This window comes from Leiobunum rupestre, chromosome 10, assembly GCF_980474605.1.
Source record: "Leiobunum rupestre chromosome 10, qqLeiRupe1.1.hap1, whole genome shotgun sequence".
Lineage (NCBI taxonomy): Eukaryota > Metazoa > Arthropoda > Arachnida > Opiliones > Sclerosomatidae > Leiobunum > Leiobunum rupestre.
Genome location: NC_143393.1, coordinates 46,816,044 through 46,830,359, shown reverse-complemented (window position 1 = coordinate 46,830,359; position 14,316 = coordinate 46,816,044). Strand labels below are relative to the sequence as shown.

Here is a 14,316-nt window from a genome sequence, read left to right as displayed (position 1 = left end):
GTTTTCGTCGAATTAGGGTAGCGAGGCGCGAGAGTTTTCTCGTGAGTTTTCCCGCTTTAAGACACGCCCGTTTCTACGAGCTTCATCACGGCCGAAAAATCTTCCTTAGATATTCCAAGTGTATACCTATGTAGTTTCCTGGTATAAGCATAAGTCTCTAATAATGATCCATAAGTTTGTCACTTTGGTGAATATTTTACTGAGAGCTAGTAACGGAGTGACGTCATCACCAGAAGAAAATCTCAAAGGCTACGTATGACGCGTTAGCAAGCTGACGCAATACAGCGACGAAGCCCGTAATGCAGTCTGTCTTGTGAATAACTCTCAGTAAAAATTTGGCGTGTGAAGAATAGGAAGTGTCATACTTATGTTATAATATTATACACTTATGGTATAAGCGTTTTCTTTAATGAAACCTTATTCACGGCATATGACTTAAATTACATCACTTCCAAGTTCCAACTCGGTGACGTAAAACGCGTCATCAACTTTACAGATGGGAAACGGATAACGGAAAACGGGCAGAATTTCTGGAACTTTTCTAACTTTAACAATGTATCACGTCATTTCGGTTCCATGGTAACCTTTACAATAGCACAAGGTGTAAAGAATTTTTGCATTTTTGGTCCACTCATTGTATGTTCCGTGTGAAACAAGGTTTCATTGAAATTTAATGTTACATAGAGGCACACTTAGGAGTAACAATGTTACATATGCCACAAGTAATCAGTTAATCAAAATAATTACTGATCAATTGTTACTCTGTGAATGACGTAAAATTGACGTCATACCCGTCGGAAGGGGAAAATTCGGAAATTGTCTTCCCCCTTTCCGTAAAACGCTCAGCGTAAATGGTCGTCCAATGAAATTTGTACACAACACCGCGTTACCTTGTTAAAAGGCTAGCTGCGTTCTCCTTGTGTTTGTTGCTCTTGGCTGCCAGCTAGGAGCAACAAACACAACACCCCACACAAGGAGAACGCAACCCGTCAAAAGTCGTGGATTTTCTTGTGTACGTTTTTCATTGGCTAGACGCTTTAGCGCCTGCTGCCGTCGGAAGGGGAAAATTCAGAAATTGTCTTCCCCCCGCCCGTAAAACGTTCAGCGTAAAGGCTCGTGACGCTCGTCCAATGAAATTCGTACACAACCCTTCGTTAGCGTGTCTAAAGGCTAGCTGCGTTCTCCTTGTGTTTGTTGCTCCTAGCTGCCAGCCACTTTATTAATCCCAGTGAACACTGATTTTGCTGTAACATAATTGTTGAATGTCCGCAGCGCTGACGTGTCAGGATATCCAAGCTCCTCTGAACGGAAACGCAGTGGGCAAATGTTTAGGAGCCAAAATCAACGAAGTGTGCAGTTTCACATGTCAAGGTGGCTACAATTTGGTAGGGTCCCAGTCGATCACTTGCCAGAGTGGCCCTAAATGGACCGGTTTCGCTCCTCGATGCAACAGTGAGTTTTGAATTATGTAAAGTATCTTTTACGGGATAAATAACCATCTTCCCATAACGTTATTCGCTTGATTTTTCAAAACATGATTCAGAAGAAAAAATAGTTCCTGACGAAACACAGGGTATAGTTTTAAATAATAAAATATACTTAGTTGGCGTAGTGATACATTCGGTCAATTTTGAGCCGTGATGAGTTGTACGCTTCGGCATTTGAGCGATAAAATCACTCTCTATTTCATTTCATTTTTCATGGATGGATACTTTTCTCTAAGAAATATTTTATAGAAATTTCTACTAGAACGTATTTAGAATTAACGAGAACGTACAAGTCAGCCCGTTCTAGCTACAAGAAGACATTAGATTTTAAATATTAGAATCAAATTTTATTTTTTCCTAAAAGCTGCTCATATTTAACTGAACGCAAAAGCAATCGACCTTATTTGACACCCCTTCCCAATGTAACAATTGCAACGACCATTTCAGAATATCCCCTACCTCTATGAGGTATGCGCAGACCACCTACCTCAGAAGGACTCGCATTAACCTCGAAAAAGATTTGTCTCCAAAATAATGCGACTTTTTTTACAGCAACAGCATAGCGCGTGAAAATTCTTTACTTTATGAAATAAAATTAAAAATATCGTGCGCGAGCCAGATTCTACAATACATTTTTTAATGTCGCGAGTGTCGTATTTGTACCTTCAAAACTGCCTCTACTTGCCGTGAGATGGCGCGTTCTTAAAAAAGCTGCATTCGAGACATAAAATAATTTAAATTACTACCAGCGATAGTAATACCAAGTCCCTCTTGGGGTAGGTGGTCTGTGATGTATGCAAACCCCTCCCCTGACAGTGTTACGTAATTTGTGAACGCCCCCTAGTCACAAGATTTAAAGGGAATATAGCCTCAGGTATTTGGTGTGGAACACCAACGTTTGCAGCTCTGGCCGCTCTTGCCTTTGGCTTTAAAATGTTTGGAGCCACTGTACAGGGAAATTTTAAAAATTGAAGGGGTCTTCCATAAAGATGGCTTTGCAGGTTATATTCCCTTTAAGAAGCTATTTAAATCTCGAAACCGTGAAAGGTGAAACTTGTCAATTAAGTTATTTAAATTACTTAAATTAGTTTAATAGAACTTTTATGATGTACCTGAGTATGCCGAAGGATAACGAAAAATAGTTTTGAAGCAGAATGTTTTATTATGACCTAGTTTTTTGATTCGTATGTTCTCCGTATTTTTAAATATGTTATTGCTTTTGATAGTCTTATTCAAATGAATTTTAGGAATTACTTGTCCCGATTTGCAAACGCCACAATTCGGCATTGTGTCAGGCACTTGCGTGCAAGCGGGCCAAGGAGCTCAGTGCAATTTCATGTGCTCCAGCGGATACACTTTGAACGGACCACCCGCCTTAACATGTCAGGCCAACGGACAATGGAACAACAACGCACCGTCGTGCAGAAGTAATACCTATTTTCAAATCTCAACATAATTAAGCCGACAGTGAGGCATAAGGCACAGGGAAACAAATGTTTAGTGCGACGCCATTAGAGGTTTGATTTTAACGGTTTTTATTTTTACTAGATGGGGTTAATTTAAACTTTTTGCTAGAAATGAATAAATTATTACACAGTTTTAAGAAAATCCAGATTTTAAGAAATATTTTCAACACGGTTTTATGTAAAGAAGAGCTAAACTCACGAAATATACGGCAATTTTTAGATAATTTAAGAAATCGAATGTTTCAAACTGCGGGCGCCATCTGGTAAGACACTAGGTATATAAAAATCGGCCTCTAATGGCGTTACCCCTGTGAAAGGAGAAGTTGGTCTTTATTTCTTAAGAAAATTAATTTGTTACGCCGGTGGTATTGGTGTATTGGACAAGTGCCCTATTAACGCCAAGGCCTAACGAAATATTTAAAAATTATGTTAACATAGTTTTTCCACGTGATATTATGTAGTGAACGTTTACACTACACAATTGCGTTTCATTTTGGGAATAGGCTTCGAGTTTAGAAAAGATAGCGCCATCTACTTTAATACCTGTCAACTAAATGTATCAAGAAATAGCTGACGACTTTTGGATATGAATGTTCTTTAACTGAAACGTTCAGCTTTTATATCGAGAGAATTTTGAATGAGCAGACAGCTTTCACACATTCGATTTCAAACTCAGTCGGTAGGCGGCGATACTGTTGACCAAAGTTTAAACTACGCGCGAAGCTTATAGAAATTATAAAATAAAATGAATAAAAAGTAGCAATATAAAATGTGGCTCTTACGCTGCTTTATTAGTTAAGGTTCTGAGGCGACTTTAGTGCCCTTAAAGCCACTTTCCAATATAGAAAGACCTATTTTCTTAGTTTCCTCTTTAAGAAACGAAACTAATCTTAATTTTATAAATAGAGAGGTTAAGCAGAGCGCTCTAAAATTTAAACGACGACGTTGAGAGTCACGTGATCATTTTCCACGTTTTTTTGCGATAATACTTCGGAGTCGGAACCTTCTAGAACTTTAACACTACGCCCCATTTCTGTCACATATTCGCGACCGAAAACTATCGCTACGCCCCCTTTGGTTCGCCACTGAAACCTAGATAGGTTGCGGCTAAAGCAGACGCTATTAGTTTTTCCCTCCTGGTTATTGGTATATTTGACTATTAGTAATGATACTTGCATTTAAATATAATTTTTACATCGTTTGCTTATATTTTGATAAGTTTATTTAAGAAAAAAGCGTGTTTATGACTTTTTAATTGGACTGTAGCAGCTAGGAGCAACAAACACAAGGAGAACGCAGCAGCCTTTAAACACGCTAACGAAGGGTTGTGTACGAATTTCATTGGACGAGCGTCACGAGCCTTTACGCTGAACGTTTTACGGGGGGGGAGACAATTTCCGAATTTTCCCCTTCCGACGGCAGCCGGCGCTAAAGCGTCTTGCCAATGAAAAATGTACACAAGAAAATCCACGACTTTTGACGGGTTGCGTTCTCCTTGTGTGGGGTGTTGTGTTTGTTGCTCCTAGGAAGCAGATGCTAGATCATAGGCGCTACTTCGGATAAGCTCCACCTAGACTCGTTTCGGTCGTGAATAGTGTTTAAATAAAAATTTAAATTTAACCATAATTTTCAGTTCAACAAATCCAGAGATAATTATGGTCGGATGTTCTTTTTTTAGCAACGTGCGTGTTACCAATTATAAATACTGGTTTAAAATACCTTGCGAATAAGCCTTTTATTATATAAATGAAATTTGAGACATATATACGGTAAACCAGGGTACACGAAAACCAACGTCTGTGTTTAGACAAAGCTCACAGCCAATGGCACGTTTTAACACGTTTCCTTCTTCTTTCCTTCGTGTACCCGGGTTTATCAAATATTTCTTATATGCATTAAAATTCTATTTTGACCTAATTCGTCTGATTTCGTCATTCTTTAGCCGTCCAAATGATAGTACTCTTATCAAAATTTAAAGAAATTATTTTTGCGAACGTCGTTCAAACTTCCGCTCAACCTCTCTAATAAATCAACTCAGCCAGTTGGCGTAACCGATTTATTGCGTCGTACAAAATGAGGTATTACTGGGCTCACGAAATGGAATAAGTCCCCGAAATAATACGTAGAGCGTAAAAAGAAATGGAACAGATGGAAATCTACACTAGTTTAGGTTGGTTTGAATGCCAGCTATGACCGCCGACGATAATTCTTGGTTCACACGTGTGAAATCGCTTCACCCGGCCGCCGGTTCGCTTATAGCCAAGGCTTAACGTCATTTCAAACCAGAATTTTGAAAATACTAAAATGTATCCCAAAACAATTAGTTAATCATGGTTAGGAATAATATTTGACATCATTTAGAATATTATTCCCATTATTTTTGAAAATTCGAGCAATTTTACTTCCCCGCCTTGTCGTTTTGAAAGCGATTCTAAGCGAACCGACTTGGACGAGTTGCTTCCCGAACCAACACGAAGCGATTTCTCGCTCTGTTTTGGAAAACTAGTTATCTAAAACGAAGCGATTTTAGGGGTAAGTGTGAACCGGGCTTAAGAGATTTTTTGAACACTAGATGTCGCTTTCTCGCGAGTCTATTTTCTTCGCCATTTACTAATGTATACGTAATTTGCACGCGTTAGTTTTGCGTTGCCCCGATTTGAGACCGCCAATTGAAGGTCGAGCTCAAGGACAGTGTGCCCAAGCCACTCCGGGGTCAGTATGCACCTTCTCCTGTAATCCTTGTTATAGACTGCGCGGTGATTCGACCTTGACATGCTCCGGCGATGGACTTTGGAGTGGAAACGCCCCCATCTGCGAAGGTATTGAATCTATTTTTTTATAGTTTATTTCTAGTCTCGGCTCTATCCAATAAAGTTGAAGTATCTGACCAAATGCTTCTTAAAAGTGCCTTAATTAAAAATAAAGCTACGCGTAGATTTATTTCGTCTATGATTTGGAAACACCTTTCTGTAATTTTATGCCAAAGTGACTAGTCTGCCATCTATTGGTGGCAATGCGTACTAAAATACAAAATATCCTTAATAAAAATAATTAAATACATAATTATAATATTATTTAATAATATTATCATTTATTTATAATATTTAGACAAACTAAACTATACTAAGTGAACTTTATGTAGGAGAACACGACATTTACAAAGGTCCAATCAGCAACACCAATTCATAGCCATTGTAGTTTAAGTAACTTGTTCCCAAGGCTAATACAGCACTTTGGATGGAGCCTACACTTGATGTAACTTTCAATTATTTAAACTCTGGTTTCCATTACCAGTGATCAACTGCCCCAACCTCACAACTCCACCTCCTTCCGGTGTCTTCTCCGGGGTATGCACCTCAGCCAGTCCCGGAAATATCTGCAAAATTACTTGCAGTTCAAACACTCTACTTAGAGGAGCCAGTAGCTTAACTTGCCAAGCTAATGGTACTTGGAGCGATGCTTTACCAACCTGCGGAGGTAAGCATATTTTTGTCATTGGTCGAGGCTAGGATTATTAATTAGAATTTAAAACTTACGAAACAGCCGAAATTGGTACTTTTCACATCTTGTAAATCAGCCACATTTATTTAGATTTAAACCCGATGCCATCTTGTAAAATGGAGGATACGTATCCCAGAAACTATAAATGTCGAAATTATTATCTGATTTGATTGATTTTTTGTTATTACGTTTTAAACCCGATGCCATCTTGTAAAATGGAGGATACGTATCCCAGAAACTATAAATGTCGAAATTATTATCTGATTTGATTGATTTTTTGTTATTACGTTTTAAATTTAAATACAATGCCATCTGGGAAAATGGCGGCTAAATATATATATATATATATATATGTAGAAACCTTTTTATTCAATTGAATATCACTTATTCTTTGATACCAATTAGCGATAACATGTCCAACGTTGGTGGTGCCATCCGGTGGAACTCAAAATGGCGTCTGCAACCAAGCCCTACCCAGTAGCGTTTGCTCTTTCACCTGCAATCCTGGAAACACGATTATGGGACCTCCCAGTCTGACTTGCGGTCCCGATGGAAAATGGAATGGACCTCCGCCAACTTGCACAAGTAATATCCTAAGCAGAGCCGATGAGAGCGGGCCCGGTTCCCGCCAAAACCTTAATTTCGGGCCCCACGAAAACCGTTATTAATGTAGATACGATATATTTGGGGAAACCTGGGAAGATGATGGCTCCCATCTCCTAACCCGGGCCGATGATGGTTCCCATCTCCTTACCCGGGCCGATGATGGCTCCCATCTCCTTACCCGGGCCGATGATGGTTCCCATCTCCTAACCCGGGCCGATGATGGTTCCCATCTCCTAACCCGCGCCGATGATGGTTCCCATCTCCTAACCCGGGCCGATGATGGCTCCCATCTCCTAACCCGGGCCGATGATGGCTCCCATCTCCTAACCCGGGCCGATGATGGCTCCCATCTCCTAACCCGGGCCGATGATGGCTCCCATCTCCTAACCCGGGCCGATGATGGCTCCCATCTCCTAACCCGGGCCGATGATGGTTCCCATCTCCTAACCCGGGCCGATGATGGCTCCCATCTCCTAACCCGGGCCGATGATGGCTCCCATCTCCTAACCCGGGCCGATGACGGTTCCCATCTCCTAACCCGGGCCGATGATGGTTCCCATCTCCTAACCCGGGCCGATGATGGTTCCCATCTCCTAACCCGGGCCGATGATGGTGCCCATCTCCAAACCCGGACCCAAGGCTTGCACGGGTCCCTTTCATTTCAAACGGTTTTCCCCGCTCTTTCGTCGGACCTGATCCAGAACTGTGTTAAATCGAGATCGTATCTACAAATATCGATTGTAACGAGGTTTGTTCACAGCTGTTAGATGTCCTGACATTTCTACCGTCGCCGATGGAATTTTGAGTCAAATGTGCAGAAATGCCGTGTCAGGAAATACTTGTACCGTCAGCTGCAACACCGGTTTCCGCTTACAAGGGTCGCCAACTCTAGCTTGCAGACCCGACGGTACTTGGAGCATAAATACGCCAGTTTGTCAAGGTATTTCTCACTTACTTCAGGCTTGTCTGAAACAGTCTGATTTAAATAAATTTAAAGGGAATATAACCTCAGGTATTTAGTGTGGAACACCAAAGTTTGCAGCTCTGGCCGCTCTTGCCTTTGGCTTTAAAAATGTTTGGCGCCACTGTACGGGGTAATTTTAAAAATTTAAGGGGTCTTCGATAAAGGTTGCTTTGCGGGTTATATTCCCTTTGATAAGCTAATCGCACCCTTGGTTAATCAAAATTCCTTAGATATTCAATCCAGTGTAAATTCTTGTCATAGCAGACGCCTTTTTATAATAACACTACCGACATCTCTAGATTTTTTGTTCAACCACAATTTGGTAGACCATAGTTCATAGAACCCAGCGAGCTAATACATGTAGTTTAGTCATAAATCTAGAGATGGCGCCACGTTTGCGGTTATCATGCGCTAGTCTCGTTGACATTCAATGAGATTAATTTGAATCGCCTATTTCACTGCTATGTATTTATGACAATGCTCAAAACTTACTGATTAAATGTTATTAAGAGGATTAATTTTAATTTTATTGATTATTACGTAAATAATTAATCAATTTGCTAAGAAAACGAGGCGTAATTTATTTCTAAACAACCTCAGGAAATAGGTCTGGAAAAATGACCAAGTTGGTTTTTATCTATAACAGGAAAAATGTTATAATCATTTATATTTTCAATAATCACCAATGAGCTAGTTCGCCAGTCGAGCACTTTAAATGAGTAAGTGCCATTTGCGAACAAGTCAATTTTATTGCCATTTGCTGACAAATATTTTTGAAATATAATATACGAATTGAGTACGAGGTCTTTTTTCAAGCCCTTTTTGATATAGTGTTTTTTGCAAATTAACCTAACTGGACCCAAACCAACCTAAGCTAACCGTACCTAGCCTAACCTAACCCAACTAAACGTAACCCAACTCCACCTAATCTAGCCTAGCCTAACCTAACCTAATCCAACAAAACGTAATCCAACTCAACCTAATCTAACCCAACCTAACGAAACCCGACTCAACCTAACTTAGTCTAACCTAACCTAATCCAACGAAACGTAATCAAACTCAACCTAACCTAACCCAACTAAACGTAATCCAACTCAACCTAAACCAACTCAACCTAATCTAACCCAACTAAACGTAACCCAACTCAACCTAACCAAACCCAACCTAACCTAACCTAGCCTAACCTTACCTAATCCAACTCAACCTAACCTAACCCAACTAAACGTAATCCAACTCAACCTAATCTAACCCAACTAAACGTAACCCCACTCAACCTAATTAAAACCCAACCTAACCCAACTAAACGTAACCGAACTCAACCTAACCTAGCCTAACCAAACCCAACCTAACCCAACTCAACCTAACCTAGCCTAACCTTACCTAATCCACCTCAACCTAACCTAACCCAACTAAACGTAATCCAACTCAACCTAATCTAACCCAACTAAACGTAACCCCACTCAACCTAACCAAACCCAACCTAACCCAACTAAACGTAACCCAACTTAACCTAGCCTAGCCTAACCAAACCCAACCTAACCCAACTAATCGTAACCCAACTCAACCTAACCTAGCCTAACCTTACCTAATCCAACTCAACCTAACCTAACCCAACTAAACGTAATCCAACTCAACCTAATCTAACCCAACTAAACGTAACCCCACTCAACCTAACCTAACCCAACTAAACGTAATCCAACTCAACCTAATCTAACCCAACTAAACGTAACCCCACTCAACCTAACCAAACCCAACCTAACCCAACTAAACGTAACCAAACTTAACCTAGCCTAGCCTAGCCTAACCTAACCTAATCCAACTCAACCTAATCTAACCCAAACTAACCTAACCCAACTAAACGTAACCCAACTCAACCTAACCTAGCCTAACTTAACCCAACCCAACTAAACGTAACCCAACTCAACCTAACCTAGTCTAACTTAACCCAACTAAACGTAAACCAACTCAACCTAACCTAGCCTAACCCAACTCAACCTAACCCAACCAAACCTAAGCTAAGCCAATGTTTAAGAACTACAATAAATTATGTATCAAAATACGAATATACGGATAAATAAACTGTTTATCCACAAATGGCACTGCTTTTCCCAAATATGTGATTTTTTAATTTACCAATAACATACAGTCCGCAAATGGCACGAAAATTGACGTGTCCGCAAATGTGAGGAACCCATTTAAATCACCCCATGGTGCAGTCGCCAACTTCGCCTTGTGTCTCACGGCTTGCCTTGACAGGACACGAGTTTGCAGCTCTCTCCACGGGCCAGTCTCACGCGTAGGGGCCTTATAGAAACTTTTTATCGGTTATAGATAGAAACACAACTCCAATTGCATTTATTCTTTCAACGTATTTCTATAGAAAAGTATTTTTAGTGAGCTTTTACTTTAACAGGGTGGTTTTTCAAAATACAATTTTTTTTCACTTTTCAGCCTTGAACTGTCCGGTATTACCGTCTCCGGCAGGTGGTTCAACCAGTGGCGTTTGTTCACTAGCGAGGGCTAACGACAAATGCAATTTCGCCTGCAATTCCGGTTTCCAACTACAAGGAACTCCAATTGTGACGTGCACCGTGGACGGCACTTGGAGTGCGGCTGCTCCTAAATGCGTCGGTTAGTATTTACAGGATTCTATAATAGAGAGGTCAGCGCACGACACCATCTTTGCCGTATAACGAAGTGCAAGCGTTATCTATCCCTGTGTATAGAGGGGGAAATATAAGTGTCTCGTAGTGACATCTGACTACCGGTAATTGAACTAATAGGATTTTTACCTAAATTCATGTAATACTGAATAAAGGAAATACACTATGGCGCGCCATCTATTGAACCTCATAATATTCATATATTTTATAATTTTTGTCAATATATTACATAATTATTACCAACAATTAAGAAGATAAAATACTGATATTGGTACCTTAAATAATTTATTGGTACCATAAAATATTTTAATATAATATAGATGGCGCCAAATAGCACTGTGAGATTTTTCTCAGCTTGAAACTGATGAAAGGGTTGCGAAAAAAACCAGAATGGGCGGACCTCTCTATAAAAAGATAATGTTATTTCATTACATTCCTAATAATTTAATTTGTTTCCTAGGAGTTCCGTGTCCTGATTTAGTGGCTCCAGTTGGTGGGAGAATAACCGGACAATGCGTCCAGGCAACAGTCGGAAATATTTGCGAGTTTACATGCAACGGCGAGCTCGTCTTGATTGGCACTGGATCCTTAGTTTGCCAGCCGGGTGGAACTTGGAATTCCAATCGACCATCGTGCAATAGTAAAAAGAATCACTTTCCATATATCTATTAAATATATTGGAAACTATGTAAAGTAGGACAGACGACGACATAAATGCGTGTGTGGGCAATACTACACTGCCGAATTCCTAATAACGTGACTTAACCTAAAAATTGGCTTCTTTACTATTTCTGCTTTAGTGGATTCCAAACGGTCATTTTTTAATTTTTCAGTGGCGTAGGAATTGGGGGGGGGGGGGCGATTGTAAAGGGGTCAATAAACTTAATTGCCAGGCCCCCACACTAAAAATGTTTCTGTTTATTTCAGAATTAAATACTTTTGCGGATTTTAAGCTGAATAGTTTGAGGTTATGGCAATATTTTGCGTATTCTAGTTAGTTTTGCGGTTTAATCTTCGCCCTCTCAGTCAACGAAATTGATGGAGGTTGCAAAACAACATTTATTTTAAACCTAAAGAGGGGGAGTGCACAAAGTCAGTAGATTTTGGGTCCATAAGGGGGTATACAATTTAAACCCCACCCGAAATTAATTTCTGATTACACCCTTGCAATAACGAAAATTTAAAATGAGTTTGTTTCGCGTTATTACAATGGAAACATTTATAAAATGTACCATATTTTAGTGACCATTCTTACCAAACAGAAAAACAAATTGGGGTTTTCACCGATTATAAAACCCTATTAGTGACATCATCTCCACTCCAAGACTCAAAACCTTTTTTACGAACCTGGTCATCTTGGAGCTCATCAATTTAAAGGGTAACCGAAGGCCTAAACATGTAATTAATGTGCATATTTTATCGGGTTATTTAATTTAAAGAAAGCGAATACTTAATTTTTCCGAAATTTCAGTGTAATTATAGCCAAGGCTTATCCTTTAGTTAAGTTTAATTACTGCAGATCAGTCCAGATCTGTTACTTGGGAGGGTGAATAAGATACAACCATAAGTTAATAATATACAATCTACTTATAAGTTAGAATCCACCATAGATTTAACGTTAACAGCGATTATCTCCCATAAAAAATCAGAACCGATATACGTAACTCCCTGCGGCGACTTTTTGCCCTATCTTTTTAACTTCTTCAACTTCCGTCGGTAGCGGAAACGGCTATCTCCATGGATACGAGACGAACAGAAGCGAAGTTAGCACGTAGAGCCGAGCTAGCCCTAACGACGCTTGTTTGAAATTTGACACCGGCGGCGATGGGTTTGTCGGCTGGATAAATTCTTGATTTGGAGGAAATTTAAACGAAACAACTATAATGTGTGAACATTTTGAAGTAATATTTTATTAATTTCAATATGAACAGGTATTGTCGTAAAACATTCGTAGTTTCAAGCTTATCTCTTCGTTGAAACGAAACCGGATTTTACAGACAAGCTCATATTTCGCTTTTTCGCACAGCCTATGTACGATTCTAACTTATAGGGATCTAGTATATTACAAACTTATGATACAAGTTGAGATCAGATTGCTGAGTGGAATGAATATCAAAAATAAATCCGATCTGACCAATTAATTATCATTAGATATCTGAAAATAACGACCTGAATAACCTTAATAGTTGGCCGTACAATTTGCCCCTATATCCCGTATTCCGCTATAACTGGTTTAAAGTTAAGATATTTTGGTACTACACTTTGCGGCAATAGTATGATGTTGCGCAACACTAGTTGAAAGTGTAACCAATAGTTTTCAATATCTTAGCAGATAATATTTAAAAGTATTATGTAATAATATAATTAGTTTAAATAATTGTTGAATACTCTCGCGTGATGAACTCCTTTGAATAAAAAGTAACTTAATTCTTCGGACATTTTCGTTGCAGCCACTCCAAAATGTCGCGATTTGGTCGCCCCAGCTGGTGGGTCCTTAAGTGGACAGTGCACCAACGCCCAGCCAAATTCCATTTGTACGTTTTCCTGCACTGAAGGTAGGCAATTGAAAGGATTTAACCAATTGACTTGCAGAAGCGACGGAACCTGGTCGACTGAACCGCCTACTTGTCCCGGTAAGTACCGCCCCATCACACCATTTTCATTAGATTTGGCAGCCTTGTCATCGCGTTTTCGACCACATAATTATCAGAGCCAAACGGAAATAACGAATTAAGCCGCGTTCACACTTACCCTACCCTCGGAAACGTGTTGCCTCGGTTCGTATCGTTTATTAGTTTGTAAACGTTTAATTAACACGTTCAAGATCAAGAACCTTTTAACGAATTTCCTATTTGTTCGAAGTAATTTCAAAATTATCAGAAGTAATTTCAAAATTATCAGAAGTAATTTCAAAATTATCCGAAGTAATTTCAAAATTATCCGAAGTAATTTCAAAATTATCCGAAGTAATTTCTAAATTATCAGAAGTAATTTCTAAATTATCAGAAGTAATTTCTAAATTATCAGAAGTAATTTCTAAATTATCAGAAGTAATTTCTAAATTATCAGAAGTAATTTCTAAATTATCAGAAGTAATTTCAAAATTATCAGAAGTAATTTCAAAATTATCAGAAGTAATTTCAAAATTATCAGAAGTAATTTCAAAATTATCAGAAGTAATTTCAAAATTATCAGAAGTAATTTCAAAATTATCAGAAGTAATTTCAAAATTATCAGAAGTAATTTCAAAATTATCAGAAGTAATTTCAAAATTATCAGAAGTAATTTCAAAATTATCAGAAGTAATTTCAAAATTATCAGAAGTAATTTCAAAATTATCAGAAGTAATTTCAAAATTATCAGAAGTAATTTCAAAATTATCAGAAGTAATTTCAAAATTATCAGAAGTAATTTCAAAATTATCAGAAGTAATTTCAAAATTATCAGAAGTAATTTCAAAATTATCAGAAGTAATTTCAAAATTATCAGAAGTAATTTCAAAATTATCAGAAGTAATTTCAAAATTATCAGAAGTAATTTCAAAATTATCAGAAGTAATTTCAAAATTATCAGAAGTAATTTCAAAATTATCAGAAGTAATTTCAAAATTATCAGAAGTAATTTCAAAA

The 14,316-nt window shown here is 38.6% G+C and overlaps 1 protein-coding gene across 1 annotated transcript in view; it reads left to right on the top strand.

The window, feature by feature from the left end:
* Window positions 1-14,316, top strand: part of LOC149926065 (sushi, von Willebrand factor type A, EGF and pentraxin domain-containing protein 1-like) — a 99,129-nt gene that overhangs the window by 41,774 nt on the left and 43,039 nt on the right. The window contains exons 9-17 of the mRNA XM_090161855.1: window positions 1,273-1,452; window positions 2,735-2,914; window positions 5,593-5,772; window positions 6,248-6,430; window positions 6,860-7,039; window positions 7,821-8,000; window positions 10,476-10,655; window positions 11,148-11,327; window positions 13,138-13,320. Of these exons, the coding sequence (XP_090017981.1) occupies window positions 1,273-1,452; window positions 2,735-2,914; window positions 5,593-5,772; window positions 6,248-6,430; window positions 6,860-7,039; window positions 7,821-8,000; window positions 10,476-10,655; window positions 11,148-11,327; window positions 13,138-13,320 (1,626 nt within the window). The remainder of the gene's footprint in view (window positions 1-1,272; window positions 1,453-2,734; window positions 2,915-5,592; window positions 5,773-6,247; window positions 6,431-6,859; window positions 7,040-7,820; window positions 8,001-10,475; window positions 10,656-11,147; window positions 11,328-13,137; window positions 13,321-14,316) is intronic.